Source organism: Cibotium barometz, chromosome 26 (assembly GCF_041138505.1).
Source record: "Cibotium barometz isolate CiBa-2024 chromosome 26, ASM4113850v1, whole genome shotgun sequence".
NCBI lineage: Eukaryota > Viridiplantae > Streptophyta > Polypodiopsida > Cyatheales > Cibotiaceae > Cibotium > Cibotium barometz.
In genome coordinates, this window is record NC_141071.1 from 24,454,397 (window position 1) to 24,470,626 (window position 16,230).

At 40.9% G+C, this 16,230-nt stretch overlaps 1 protein-coding gene across 1 annotated transcript; it reads right to left on the minus strand.

Moving 5' to 3' along the window:
* Positions 1-8,038: 8,038 nt before the first annotated feature.
* Positions 8,039-14,409, minus strand: LOC147623802 (RNA methyltransferase family protein). Its single transcript, XM_086820422.1, has 3 exons — positions 13,449-14,409; positions 8,809-9,054; positions 8,039-8,568 (listed from the first exon to the last, which is right to left on the minus strand). The coding sequence occupies exons 1-3, from the start codon at positions 14,373-14,375 to the stop codon at positions 8,437-8,439; spliced, it is 1,305 nt and encodes a 434-aa protein (XP_086676548.1). The 5' UTR covers positions 14,376-14,409; the 3' UTR covers positions 8,039-8,436.
* Between the last annotated feature and the right edge of the window lie 1,821 nt (positions 14,410-16,230).

A 16,230-nucleotide genomic window follows, 5' to 3' on the forward strand; every position in this document is an offset into this window, starting at 1 on the left:
ATGGCTTTCTAATGTAGCACCCCAACTCTCTCCTACCAATAAGAGAAGGCATTCTCAAGACAAACCCGGGTACTAGACGTACTACTCATAGTGCAAGGTTATTACTATGAGGGAAACACCCGCATGTGGTTGCTCAAGTCTGCCTCGACCAAACCCCAAACCTCTTTCACTCAAAATCCACAAGCCACTACCAAGTGGCAATGGTGCCTAAAAGACCCAGGAAGAATATGTCCTAACCAAAACCTTATCACATGGATGGGAAATAAAGAGGAACAAAACCTCGTCAATTAGAAAGAGGTACCACAACAATATCATGATCTTATTCTTTAAGAAAAGGGATGAGGGGTAAATGTCAAAGAAATTGGTCGAGAGTCAAAAAAAGGAGGAGTATTGGGAGACATGATGAATGCAACAAAAGAAGAATCTAGTTATTTAGGTGCCAAAGAGTTGGACAAGTCCATAAATTCTTCCCATTTGAATCCTCTAATTAGGGAGGGAGCTAAGGAAAATGTTGAGGAAAATAGAAAAAAGCGAGTCAAAGACAACATACTGAGTTGGTGCACACAATGAAGAAAGCAATACAAGGAAGAAAACAACACAAGGAATAAAGCAACATAATGAAGAAAGCATCGTTGGAGCCATGAGATGGAAGACATGCTGAGAGGACAAGAAGAACACACAATTAGCCCACACAACCCATGCACACGAGCATATATTAAGGGCTTAGTACTTCACAAACATATCTTACATGAATTGGCACTCACAAATAGACACCATAGCATCGTCATCAGCAACCTTCCTAGTACATCTCTAGATGGGGCAGCCATAGACATATCTTATATGAATCGTCACTCACATATATGCACCATATCCTTATCATCAACAACCACATCCACCATATCTAGATAGGGGGCCATAGTTGCTAGTATTCATGGTGCCAAGATGGAGCATGTGCAAAGAGAGGGATGAAGGATCAAGCCATGACTATGGTGGATGGAGGATAACCATAGTGAGTGTGTGTGAGGGGAGAGAGAGAGAGAAAATTAGCATTAATTCCTTATATCTCTAAATAGGTGATTACATATCCCAACTCTTCCAGATGCCTCACCTCACTCTTCCCTCGCTCTGTGGTCTACCTCATTCTTGTCTCTTTCCTAACCCTTCCAGATGTCTCATCTCACTCTTCCCTCACTTGTGCCCTGTTCCTGTCTCTTTCCTATCTCAAGCGAGGTGTCACCATCCATATAGAGGCAAAAATTTTGGCATGGGCTAGCACACCCTGAAAACACCACACCCCAGATAGAAATCCCAAGCACCTCTCTCCCTTTGGGAGGGGAAGACAATCCACTAATTGTCCAAATACTTGCTATAGTAGTTAGTAAAATTGTTAACCAAGAGGAAAATTTTAGAACTATCAACACTAATCAAAATACTAAGGAGAAAGCCACAACTAATCTATTAACATTCTAATTGCCAAAATAGCAGTCCACAAAAAATCCACTAGCATACAAGCTACACTCTGTAGTAGTAGTAATCCAAAAAAATCCACTAGTGGTAGCAATCCATAAACAATGCACTATCATACCAACTACTCAGTAGTATTCCAAAAAAAAACAAATAGCAGTATAATTGTTGAAAAAAAAAGGTTTAGGGTTAGCCGTGTAGTATATCAATGCTAACTAGCAATCCCAATAGCCTACTAGCAATCAAACTAGTAACTCCTAGTTCATATTCAATCCATTAGTTTGTTAAATTTAGTCCACTTTTGTTCTAATTTAAAAGTATAAATCCACTATCATCCCAATTGAAGTTCACTATAAAAACATAGTCCTCTACTAGCCACATTATTTCACAGTCCATAGAAAATCTAATATTAATTACTAACTAGCAATCCACATGAAATAGTCCATAGCCTCATTATTTAGAAGAAAGCCATATAGCTATCAATTACTAACTAGTAGAGCACATGCAATAATCCACTAGAAGTAATCCACTCTAGCAGGTATAATTTTAATTGCTAATGTATATCCTAATTAGCACTCTAAAAATAATATAATAATATTTTAACCTACTAAAACTAGTATTTCATAGACAATTTGATATCAACCCCATTTCTAATTATTATTAGTCCACATACATTCTAATAGCCCTCCATTTTTTGACTAATAGCTCACTTACATTCTATAAGTGCTAAATTGTAGTCACCTACTACTAGCACCTACTACTAGTAGTAGGTGACTAATAGCTCACTTACATTCTATAAGTGCTAAATTGTAGTCACCTACTAGTAGTAGTAGTCCTAAATTTCTTTCTACAATTTAGTGCTTTGTATTGTGTTATTCATGCTTTCGCTTTTATGTTTTCTTACATGGTATTAAAGCATAGGCTCTAGCCAAAGCTTGTTATAGCAGTTTACTATTTGAAGGCAAATTTGGAGTGATGGCCAACCTATAATAACACAGCCGCTCTTGTTTATCCTCCACCATTTGGTAATAGAAAGTTGAATGGGACAAATGACACTCTCTAGAAGTTCAAGATTAAGTCTATTCTTGATTCATATGATTTGTTGGGAAACCATAATAGGGGTTGATACAAAGCCGAGTCATATTCAAAATCTAGCAGATCCACTACAAACCATATACTGTCAGATCCTATTCTCACTTTGGTGTGATGGTAAAGGAATGTATATATGCTATGTGCCATCATCATTGGTGTCATTGATTTGATGATGACCCTAATTTAGCATCACTGATTCAGTGATGACCCTGGTTAAGTATACTACCACAAATTTTGAAGCATGCAAGTTCTAAACATCTAGTATGAGACGAGGAATTAGATAAGGATTCAAAACCTTGAGAATCATCTTGTAATAGAAAGGCATTCTAAAGAAAAAGTAATAGAGCAATTCATACCATGGATAAAGAATTTACAAGATCGCATGGTGGCGGGTGGTGGGGATCACTAAGACCAGTGAAGAATTAGTATAAAGATACATCAGAGTGTTATCCCCAAAGTATGACAGTTTTTGGTGACCTCACTAAACACACATGTGCGCAACCTACCTTTTACTTTTGAGGAGTTTGGCGCAATGTTAGTGGAGGAGGAGATGCATTTTAAAGCCATAGATGATAGCGAACGATACATTCTCCAAAAATGCAAAGAAAGGCAAGGGGAAAGGCTGCAATGACTTGCTTTTGAGAAGAAGAGGAAATCAAAGGCAAAGTGTGTCTATCGTATAAAGCCCGATCATGTGGTCAAATCATGTAGACCAAAGGAAGAAAATGAGAAGAATAGCACTTTGAAGTCTTTAAAGGAGGAATTCGAGAACAGTGATGAAGTAGGATTAGGGCTATTTGTGGCAATAGAAGAAATTTATCCAGAGATTTCTTCTATTCAATGTTTGATGATTTTTTCACAACATGACCATGAGAGTCTGGAGGCTTTCACATCGTTGTGTTCATCTAGGTGTTACAAATATCGATTCAACAACCAGTCTTCTGGTCATTCGTGTCATTCAACTTGTATGTAATGTATGTGTGCTAAAGGCTACTTGTTGTATGTAACATGTGTATTGCAGGCTACAAATCACGATTCGACAGCTGGCTAGGCTTGGTAATTGGTCTTCTGGTCATTCGTGTCGTTATGTATAATGGATTCGTTTCACATTACATATGAATGCTCTCCAACTGCAATTTGGATGTATGTGTGCTAAAGGCTACTTGTTGTATGTAACATGTGTATTGCAGGCTACAAATCACGATTTGACAGCTGGCTAGGCTTGGTAATTGGTCTTTTGGTCATTCGTGTCGTTATGTATAATGGATTCGTTTCACATTACATATGAATGCTCTCAACCGCAAGTGAAATTTGTAGGACAAGGGTTTGCTCTTCAATACCATAAAAAATTAAGATATTCGGTTTTATTTTTTTGTATTAGGAAAAAGATATCTTTCATCCAATCAACTTTATTCAGGATGCATGGATTCACAAGACAGGACAGACCTACTGAGACTCTAAAGAAAGGGAAGAGTAGTTCCAAGCATGCTTCAAGAGTAGTTTGAAATGTAGCAGCAGAATCAAGGAATGAGAACCCTAAGGAGCAAGATGATGCCCATTAGTGATGAAGAGGCTTTTGGGATATCTGGGTCAATTAATATCCAACATAGTGCACTTATAGCATGCAAAGAGTAAAGCCCATGGGAAGGGTTCATACTTTTCTAGAAAACAAAAGGTTGTAATAACTGATACTTTGGCAAAGAATAAAGATAGAACTGACATTGCTATTTTGAATCTGTTTGCACCTGCTTATCATGTGGCCAAAGAAGACCTTGCCTTTAGTATGCTTTAGTCTTGGAGCTACTCTCATTTTGTGAGCGCCTTTCGTTACCTAAAAGTATGTACCATAATGACAAATCTTGTTCTATGTTTGTTCAGTATATTAGCAAATCACTAATGAAAGTGCATATTAGTAAGCTAAAGAATTCGCCCTTTTTTAGTCTTCTTATAGATGAATCTACTAACATTGGAGTCTCCCAACATCTGATTGTTTATGTTTCTTACTTAGAGGATTTTGAGCCTACCACCATTTTCTAGGCCTTTTAGAAATTGAGAGTGGAACATTTGCACCACTCTATGATGTGACAAACAATTTTTATCTCGAATTAAACTTGATATCAAAAAGATGATTTGTTTTGATCAGATGGAGCTTCTATTATGATAGGTTGTTAGTGAGGATTATCAACACTACTAAGAAATGATTCTCCTTTTATGAAAAATATTCAAGCCTTTATGTTTTAGATGTCGGTAACGCAATCAACTATTGCACAGCATATAGATGAAGTCATGAATTCTCTGCAGGACAGCAGCAACCTACATGCTGCGTTTTTTCTCCTACAGGTTTTCTGATGCCAATTTGCTGATTTGAGGCTTGGGTGTACCTATTTCTTCTGCGTTTCCAGAGTTTGCCCCTTTCTACTGCCCCGAACACCTCTGTGTCAGATTTGCAGCCATGGTTGCTGCGTTTTTCTAAACTGATCTTGTTGGTAGCTCTACCTTCACCTGGGCTTCATCTGTTGGACCCGAAGGTACCTTCTCTTTAGCGTTTTTCCTCATAGGAGGGGTGGACACTGGTTGACCTGAATTTTCAGGTTTGTAGCCCTTGTTTGGCTGCATTTTCTTCTCCAGTGGACACAAGATCACATGCAGAGGGGTTTTTTTGTTTGGATTGTGGCTTTGGAGGTAGTTTGGTACTTGAGGCTGATGCTGAATTTCTGATTTCAGTCAGCGTTTTGCTAATTTTTGAGCATCTATACCTGTGTTTTGTTCCTGGCCTACACAGTTACCCAGTTTCTTCATGTTCCTTGCCTTCTATTGGCAGTGGAGTGCTATTTTTTGCTGGATAGCAGTGTTTTGGCTGCGTTTTGCTTCCCAAAGGAGTTTTCTACACTCAGAGGGGGCCTATCTCGAGCTACTTCACTTGAGGATCAGTTTCGAGAGCTGTTTTGTTTATCTAGAGACTTTCTTCTGCAAGACAGGAGTTTACAAATTTTGGAGGAGAGCAGTGATCTATTAAGAGATCCTAAGCAGAGTTTATTTTGTCCGAGCCTGTGTTCTTTGCAGTGTTTGCCGAACAAGGAGGGTGTTTTGCCCTTGAGGTGTGATCCTCTCACATGGATCACTTATTTGTTGATTCTTGGGATGTGATTCTACTTATGGAACATTCTTCTGCTCTCAGTGATGCTCTTAAGGACTTTGTTACCACTGTAGTTTATATTCCTGCTTCCCTTCCTCATTGTGAGGAGTCTAGCTCTACCTCTCTTTGTGATGCTTCTGAGGATGTCCCTCTCCCTGCCAGTTCTGCAGGTTTGTTGTTTTGGAGGATGGACTTTTGGAACCACTGGGATGTTTTGGATCTGTGGTTGCTAACCGTGCCTGGGGCACAGTGGTACTTCCAAAGTTTTTTGGATTTGGATCAGAATCAGGTTGGGCTTGTACCAGTCCGACGACATTAGTTTTCAGAGGGGGATGTGGAGTCCTTTCATCTTGTGATGCCCACCAGTGAGGAGCAGTTTGCTTCTCCCAGGATTGATTATCTATAGGATCTGATCTTGGTTGGTTTTAAGGTTTTTCATACCTTCTCTAGGCTGGAAACACGACATTTGACTTCGGGGAGTGTTCTTACACTTGGGTTTGGAACCATTATTTGGAGCAGCACGTCGCACCCTACATGAGGAGCAGTGTCCCTGGCAGCTTGTTCTGTTGCTTTTGTAACTAAGTTGCTGAGGAGATTGCTTGTGGAGCTTTCTTGGTACCTATTTCTGCAGTCTTTCATCTTTGATCGAGGACGACATCTCTGGCTTCTTGGAGTTCACTCAGCATCCGATGCTGAGAGGGGGTGTTAGACATCATCCCCTTCTTGCTGGCTTCCTGTTTGGTGTCCTATTTTAGCCTCTAGGCTGACCATGTTAGCTAGAGGGGCTGGTCACCCCTCACATATGTTTTCCCATTTTATGGTGCCTTGGATATTTATCCTAGTCATGGACATTTACCCACTCGTGTGGATGCTAGCCGACTGCCTTCATATGGGCATATATATAGCTAGCTTGCCTCCCTCATTCTTCACTGCTTGCTTAGCATTGTTTGTTGCAATCCCTCACATACGAGGTTTTCTCCCCTCTTGCTCGGGACATGTATTCCTTTGGATAATGATATTGAGAGCAGGTTCTCACCTGTGTTTCCTTTCCATCTCTCTCTCTCTCTCTCTCACTCTCTCTCCTGTGTTTCCACTTTCCCTTCTTCCACTGCACATTCTATCACATAATGCCAAGGTTTCCTAATGGTTTCTCTCTCAAGGGCTTCAAACAGATCACTCAAAATAACCTAGATACACCCTTCCTTTGTCTCACTCAACATGAGGTAAACTTCCTCATCCATTATGACCTTCTTCGCCTACACACCCGTCATACATGGTTTGCACCTTCGGAGTTCACGTGAAGATCGTTACCTTTTTCTAGGGGTCAAAGAAGGGCTTCGTTCAAAGGTATGGATACCTACATAAACGTGTCCCATGCTATGCAGATTGCAAATGGGCACATCCGTGTTTTATCCCATCACCTTAGAGTGGAGACAAGGAGAGCAAAAGCCATTGCTACGGAGGTCAAGATATGTAGTCTTTGCACATTGGAGGCCAAGACAAAGGAGCACTACATCTACACATGCCAAATGTACTAAGAGATTCAAAAGGGGAATTTCACAAGCTTTTTCGAGAGGCCTTTGGCCCACTATCTAAGAATATCAACCTCCCCGACCAACAATCATGCGATGTTTGAGGTTCTTCATGGTGGAGCTATGCAAAACAGAGAATTTCTCCTCAAAGAGGGCAAAGCACAAACCCAAAATATCTCAAAAGCCTCATCACAAGTTGTTTCTTGATGGTTTAGAAGAGTAACACCAAGAGACTACCATCAGAACAGCACATCAGCTACAACGCACTAGGTGCCCCCATCCTTCGGGCCCCATAGCTCCATTTATGCAACAGCTCCAAATCCAATTGACCCTTTAGACACACAAGGAGGGCCCCTAACAAGAGGCAGACATAGAGACTTTCTTGAGATCATAGATACTATGTACATTGTATACAAGATATGAGTCACGTGGCTACTTTAGTTTATCGTATCATATCGTATCTTGTGGAATTCGAAGACTTTGTTTTCTTTTTTCCCATGTTCCAATGACCTCGTGCAATTTTTTGGAACATTTTTTTGGTCTCATAGACCCTTGGGATCTTTTGTAGACATTTAATATAACTCTCTCTTTCTCTCTCTACTTATCGTGGCCTAATTGGATGATCAAAAAAACTCACGTGCGACATTTATTTGTAAATGGAATGGTCACACTTTTCTTCTTCACACATGAATACACGTTCTCATATAGAAAAAGGAAGTAATTAAAATGCTTCATGAATGGGTATCCATGGCTCCACCCAGACAAATGGACACATTCTAACCTTGATAGACCTCACAAGTTGTTTAAAAAAACAAAGTGCAACTCCATATTGTATTCAACACAATCAAAATGCTCAAGTTAGTCCTTTAGAATGAGCAACACTTGATCCAACTGATTAAGTCGTTCCACTTTGCTGCTGCTGTTAAAAGTCCTGCTCTTCATGCTTATGATTTGCATATATTTTATGATTGTGGCCTCCTACCACTTTTGTTGGCTATAGTCTAGGACAAGGAGTTTGTTAGTTCACAAGTCTCAGCTAGCTGCTTCTGGATGTACATTTCTTTTGTATAACTTGGTTTCTTGCTGACACATTCTCTCGAAAACACACCCCCAGCGCCCCCCCTGCCCCTCCAAGTAGACCTCCAAGCTTCTTGTAATCATGGTGCAGTTTAGTTGTAGGATAAGATGACATTTTCTTTACTGTTGAGCACATCAAGCATGCGTGGCTTTTACAAATCGAACAACTCCTGCATAATCTTTCACAAGTTGTACATCACGAAAAGGGGCTTTTGACATGCTTTGCAAAAGTTCTGTGATAACCTCTGCCTGCCCTCCACCGTTTGTCTGCAGTAGCATTCAACACTTATATTAGACCTTTTAAAAACTAGGTCTTCCACTCTCTTTTTCGGTGTGTGTAAGTGTGCGTGCATGTGTGAGTGCGTGTTCAAGCATGGGCACACAGTCGTATTTGCATGTGCACGGGTGGGTGTGCAAGCACATGCATGCATGTGTAGCCATGTGCGTGCTCATGCCAGAAATAGTTGGACCAAGTATTTTAAAATCATGATGTGAGAAGGAGTGAACCTCAAGGATGAGACATCCATCACTGTGAAGTGTGCATGCAGCTCCATGGCATATCGTAATCAGATCATCTGTTCCCTGCTGTCCTCCATCAAGTGCGTTTCTTGGTTCATATTTTCCCACCTCTGCTTGTAAAGAAGGAATACAATGCGAAGGGATGTATGGTGGATTGCTTAGCACTCCTGCAAGTTTTCCTTTTTTGTCTCCTAGAACTGAGAACCACGACCCCTGAAGAACTTTCACCTTGTTCTGTGATTATTATGTTTATTAGCTAGTTAGCTCGCTCTCTCTCTCTCTCTCTCTCTCTCTCTCTCTCTCTCTCTCGATGCATCGAAGATGGAAGTATGGAACTGTTACGGAACTCTATGATCTGACACAAGAGGCCTCACAGAGACTTATACACAGAAAGATCTTATCTTATACACAGAAACCCATCAAAGCCCCAAGAGAGGGCTACCCGAAGTGGCAGGTTATACATGGGAATCAGCCTTCAGAGAACAGACACACACCAGTGGAGGGGTGCATGGTTCAGGAGCTGTGCAATGCTTGTTTCCGCCTCATCTGAAACAAATGCTCACAGTGGGCAGACGGGACAAGGAGACCCACTTTATGTGGATCCGGTTAGCCAAACCTGGCTTGAGAGTGATATACATTGCAGTATGCTACTTCCCACCAGAGACATAAGCATTTGCATGCAGTGTGGCAGAGAGAGGACTCCCCATATATGCCATTATTTGCAGATATTGCAAAGCCGGGGAGAAACAGGAACATATGTAAGACACCCAGAGAGATGCCATTATGCTGTCAAAGATTGACTTGGCCAAGATGGACCTACAGAGGGCCAACCAAGATATAGGGGAGGCAACAGCATATCAATATGGTAGACACTTCTTGGAGATGGGGACTATACATGGGCCGATTATATATAACGGGATGTCCAAACGGCCACAGTCAAACAGCCTTACATGTTTCCCGCATGGATTTTTGATGCTTGGAACTCTGACTCACGGTTCCTATGCACCAAAAATGGAGCTGCTAACAGCCTCCTCTGGTTGGAAGCACATGGGGGGAAACTATCTATATAACTATAGAAGAACACCATCCCTGTCCTCCTGGGCCGGAAGCGCCCTAGGTCCCACCTCTTTTTTCTTCTCTACAACCTCCAATGCTTTGTGTAATGTGACAATCTCCTCATCTTTTTGCTTGAGTGTTAGGTTGTGGAGCTTTAACATGTCGGCAGCTTGAAACTCATTTTCTAGTGTTGCTAGCTCTTCGAGGGCCTTTGTTTGCTCTTCCTTTATGCCAGCTGCCTTCTAGCTCCTTTGTGTGTTCTGCCCTCTCTGTTCTTCAGCTGGTCTTCCTTCACCTTGAGCTTATTGTTTGTTTGAACTTTTGGCTTCTTCAAGATCTTCCTGTACCTTCCATGCAATGATCCTCATGTTCTGGTGTCCACCTTAAGGAAGTCAAGCTCTGTATCTTTAGCCTTGGATGCTTCCTACTCTTCTTTCATTAGTTCAAATATATGCCAATTAGCATTGGCATCCCATACCACCAGTGCCTGCCCAAAGGGCCTCTCAGCAAGACTATCTCTATGATCTGCCATGTCCACGGCAAGAGTAGAAACTCTAGTCCAGGCACAGTTTCATCCTTTTCCCAAGGATAAAAAGATACAGATGGTGCCCCGGGATTCGAGATTAGCAGACTGATACTTGGCTAGGGTTCCAAGATAGATAAAAACAAGCTTAATGACCTTTTACTGCAAGTTAGCTATTTATGGCATAGTTATCACTATATAAGTGAGAGCTTGGGTTATTATGAAATATAGTTATGTGGATGCACCACTAAAGGTTTGGCTTGGACCAGGAGAGCAAATATGCTCATGCCACGCACATGGCGAGTACGTAGGTTGGTGTGTCAAAGGCCTACAGGTAGGCTTCGATGGTATGGGATGCCGGTTGCAATTGGGAAATGCGCTAGCCTACTACCTCATGATTTGGTTAAGGACTAACCTTGGTTTTCAGTTGTGTTTAGATCAGATTCAGGAAAGGACTTTACACAAAGGGATGATGATAGGCATCCAAGGTCAAAGGTTGGAATCCTGTCAGCAAGTTTAGCAGGAGAGAATGTCATGTGCACACAAGGACATGGTAGCTTTCCAAGCTATTTCCTAAGTGGGCAACAAAAAAACATTAGGGTTTGGCATGAGAAGGCTTATCTGTGGACCAAGACCCTATCAACTAGGCTTAGGAGGTGATATACTTCCGATTGGCAGCATTTGTAATATTCCACGTCCATAGAACTGGCCAACTGCTGATTTAGTCCTCCAAGAGCCTATGAAAGGCAAAGCTTGTGCTAAGTGTAGATCATCTGCCCCTTGCGGGGCAGGTCAAGGATTAGGACTCTTAGGTCTTAGAATTACTCCTTTTGGAAGGCCAAATGCCACACATCTTGTAGAAACTTTTGTACTATATAATATACTAAAAATACAGCTCTCTCTCTCTCTGTCTTTGTTGGTGATTTGCATCAAGGTTCCTATTCAGTTGCTTAGGGCTGAAAGAAGACACACAGAGCTTCCGCACATGCGACATAATACTTAAGGAGATTAGTCACAATGCTGACAAAAAAGGTGGAATTGGGGTCTTTATTTGGCATCTCATGAAACTAGAGCTTACCCGAAGCACAAGAGCAAGGTGATTGGGGAGAAGATGGAATTGGACCTTCAACAACCAGCATTTGCCAAGGGAGAACCGTCTACAGCATATCTGAGCTCAGGTCTCGTGATTCCATTACTCTCTTCTCTCTTTGATAACTCTTGCAAACCACAATTAGTCTTACATGGACAAAAAGGAGTGCATGGACACCCGCGTGGAGACCTCCGACTCGTGAGGCCCACATGGAAGTCCACGAGAATAACGTCAGCAAGACATAACAAACCAGGCAGCAGCCAGTAACACCTCATTCACTACTAACACCCTGGAGGCTAAATCTAACCTCGCAAAGCTCCAAAAAAGAATCAACTAGTTAGTTTTGAATCCCTAAGAATTCACAGTTATTGAAAATCTAAGGACTTCATAAGGTTTCTACTAAGTTTAGTGCACCTCACACACTAAAACAAGTGATAAATGAGCGGCCTATGACTACAATTGTCATGTTACTAGACTAAGAGCTTGCTTCCACGCATATGGTGATTGCATCCCAGGAGAAATGCAGTGGCAAGCTCTAAACCATTACTCAAGTCTTATGCCCCTTTTGTGGTTTCCATTGTCCCGGCAAATACTGTGACTATGGGCAATTTCTGCAATTAGGTTGCCAGTTCAGTCAAACTTTAACCTGGTTTCAACTTGTTTTATTCATAGCCCACTGTTAATGATGATGGACCAATGGCATCTTGGCAAATAGCCATTTACTGTGGTTACCCTCGTTAACCTCTCTTCAGCAATGATTTCAGTGGGACATGGAAACAGAATTTGCAAACAAATAAGGTTTTTAATTTCAACTACTCTTACAACTTTTGACAGCCAGTTTGCAACTCCATTTTACATGAAAGCATGCCCTCTAAAAGATGTTAGGGACTGAAAATAGCTTTGTCTCAGAGAAACTTTCTCAGTTAGAGATTCGCCTTTCACAAACCACAGAAAGTTCTCAATTGTCGTGAAAGAGCTCTTAGGATTTAGCATACTTTTGAAATACGTATCAAATGAAGGGACCAATATACAGAGTATAACTTCTTAGAAGGCAATTCTCACATTTCCTCAATGTGAACTTCTTCTTCATGTAGTAGTGGATTTAGTCTAAAGGACAGAATATGTTAGGTCCCCAACTATGATAATTTATTTGGCATAATGATGAAACAGGCTAATGCCTTAGGATGGTTCTTTGGATAGGAACACTTATGGCTGAATTTGACACGTGTTGCAAAATAATGAGCCAATGTGAAGCGGCCTTCAGTTCTTCTAAAAGACCTTCAAAAGTGACTCAGGTGGCCCTCGATCATTTCAATTTTAAAAAACAAAATGGTTACTGAAACATGCAAAACAGAAACATCTTTGACTAACCAAAACAGCCGGAAGGTTTTAGCAAGAGAGGGGAATTATAGGATGATTCTTGATTCATAGGACCCATAGCAACTAGCACACATTGGCTTTGTCATAGGTAGTGTCCAGCCAACATGGGTCGGCTGATGTTTTGCTGTCCATGCAAAGATGCTGTTGAAACACGGCAATGGCAACATTTTTCAGCGCACCAAGTCAGGTGCATGATGGCTAGTTTGATTGCTCATTGGTTGTAAGGGTACCATATTTATCAGCTAGAGACAGTTGCATGGGCCGGATCCCTAATTTGAGACCCGCCGTGTTGCATGCACCACTGTTTCCCACTATATGAACGTGATAGATTGGGCTAGGTCTAGTTAGACTCAGAAATAAGTTATAACAAGCCCTAATGTCGGCCCTAATTCAAATGCTCTGAACATAAAACAAAGAACGCTTGAGAAGGATTCTAACAATAGCAAAGCAGGCCCAAACCTTTATATCAACCACAAAAGGAAAACTGTAAACTTCAAGGAAATAACAGATTATTAACATAACATGTTTCTTAGGGATACTCAATTCATGGACCATGAAGAGCCAAATATGAAGCCATACCTGGAGGCCATATCTTTGAATATTAAGAGAAGAGATGGAAACCGCTTCATTGCTGATGTCGACAGCCATAACAGCACCCTGAGGATCAAGGAGGCAACCCAGCCCAATGGCAAGGGCCCCACTGCCAGTACCCAAATCAGCCCACAAGCCCTTAGAAAGGGTGGGGTGTGCTTTGATTGCCTCTTGAGCTAGGTCTATCATTTGCTCTGTCTCGGGCCTCGGGATGAGCACCCCTTCCTTAACACAAAGCACATAGTCTCTCCAGTGGGCACATCCTACCACATACTGGAAGGGCCTTCTGTGTTGCACTCTCTGTGTCCACAGCACAGAAAGCTCTTCTAAACTGGCTCTGAGGCAAACAATATTGTGGTTGTGGTGAGGCTCTAAAGTCTTGATTTCTCTCCATTTCATGATTTTGAACGGGCTTATTGCATCATCTAGCATCCATTTCATGGTTTCTGCTTGTTCTGCGCATGGGGGGCCATGGCTCAATGCATCGTTTAGCATGCATTGGATTCTTTTGGGTGGTTTTGTAGAAAACGTACCATGGCTTACTGCATCCTCTAGCATCCATTCGAGCTCTCTGAGAAGGTCCTCTGCATCAGGGCCACCATCTGCTTCTTGATACTTCCTTCCAACAGCCATGGCTGTGTCCTGGGCCCATCTCCTCCAAGCCAGTAGCTCCCCAACAGTGCTGTTGTGGGCTGCTGGCTTCTCACAGAGAGGCGTGAAATCAATCTGTGCGATTGAGCCGCTTCGCGAGAGCTGGGCCTTTGAGCTGCAGTGCAAGCGCAACTTGTGTGAGGAAGCCTTTGACCGTGTCCACAGCACAGGACTAAACGGGTTTGATAGAAGATAATTAGAATTCAAAGGTAGACGTATCAAGTATTCTGCAGGGCGATGGAAAGGGACGAGGGCTCTCCTCATGGATCACACTCTCTCTCTCTCCCTCTCTCTCTCTCTCTCTCTCTCTCTCTCTCTCTCTCTTCTATATATATATGCATAAATTATTTTTTACACATATATATGTATGTATAACTATTACATATATGTATGTATAACTATTACATATATGTATAAATTATTTTTTACACATATATATGTATGTATAACTATTACATATATGTATAAATTATTTTTTACACACGTGTGTATGTATGACATATATGTATGAGAGTGTGTGTGGTTTTGTATCCATATAGTATAATACAAATGCATGTATGTAATTTGTAAATCTTTGATATCACTCATGATTAAAAAAAGTTGCCAAAATGATTCGATGATTATACACCACAATTATGCTTGAAGCTGAGAAAATAAGCTCCTTCAATTTATACATCAGAGGTCCACTACAAGGGAAAAAGCAACAACGGCTTAGTATATAGAAGCACCAAAACAACAAGTGCATAAGACTCTTTTTTTTATTAACAGTATTATATTTATAGATGGTTTCTACATCATTGCAACTTGGAAAAAGTTTAACCAAAGACCTGCGCTTTTGCTGAGACTTCAATGTTGTACTATAGGACAATACATATGTCTTGTTTCAAAAAAAAAAAACAAGTCTATGCATGCCTATGGTCTGAACCCGAAATGTACCAAGACCCAAAAGGCTACATAGAAGGGTATTCTAATGCCATAAGGGAACCTCAAGAGGATTCACAAGCTTTTGAACAAGTCTCAATGATGACACTGTGTGGACCTACAGTGCCATTGTATTACACGCTAGGCACCAGAATTAGCACTCTTAAGAATGTTGAAAGAAGGAGTGAGTATTATTATGCTTTTTACCAAGTCTTTATGAGTGAACTAACGAATGAAGTTTCAAAACTTCTGTATGAAAGCGAATGGGAAACTAAAAGTGCAACTAAAATTGAAGAAGCTGAAACTAAAACATCCATGTTTCCATTTGAGAAGTCTATCAAAGTTTGGCTAGATTTCCCAATGGGAAAAACATTAATGAAAAAACCTGTGATTAGTCCTTAATCTAGTCACAATATCATATCCAGGGAAACTTGGGTATCTTTGGGACAACCTGCAGTCAACCCTTAGGCACATTGCTATGATAGATGCTAGTGGGGAGTACATTAAAATTTGGATAAGTAGTACTTTGTACTCTATTGTGACTAATCAATGCAAATTGTCACTTTAAAACATCTAATGAGATTATCTTGGGTGGTCTTTGGATAAGTATTTCTTAGTACTCTATTGACTAATCAATGCAAATTGTCACTTTAGAACATCCAATGATTACATTCACACACGTAGAGGAGCCATAATAGAAATGGGACCTTCACAACCTAAACCCATGGAGCTTGAATCTCCAGTGCCTAAACTTGACCCTAATCTAAATCTTCGTAGAATAAAGATTGGGATTCAAGTGTTTATGTCAATTAAAATGATACAAGCTCAAATTAACATATGGCATAAACGTATTCTCATGACCTTTGATCTATGGGAATTGTTAGGCCAACATGTACTATAAGCTCATCCTGAATGGATTCCCTTCATAATGGACATAAACATGCCATGTTTGGGGTACTTTGAACAAACAATCTATAGGCAAACTAACACGTTTAATTAGAAGTTATTCATGCTTGAGTATGTGTTGGTGGGATGTGAATGGATTATTGCTACCTAAGCTAAAGTACGCTTCACCAACAATACAACATACACCTTCATTCTCACAGAGTTGGTGGTACCATTTTGTGACAACAATAAAGATCCAACACTCATTGACCTCTATGATGATCAACACAAATGGATACTAGCTTCCTACCTA

Bases quoted from the DNA above. Each gene is read 5' to 3' on its own strand.
- LOC147623802 (XM_086820422.1), bottom strand. From the start codon at position 14,375: ATGAGGAGAGCCCTCGTCCCTTTCCATCGCCCTGCAGAATACTTGATA. The intron at 9,055-13,448 runs GTATGGCTTCAT...TAATAATCACAG, and splicing joins TTCAAAGATATGGCCTCCAG to AACAAGGTGAAAGTTCTTCA. The intron at 8,569-8,808 runs GTTCACTCCTTC...ATGCTACTGCAG, and splicing joins ATGGATGTCTCATCCTTGAG to ACAAACGGTGGAGGGCAGGC.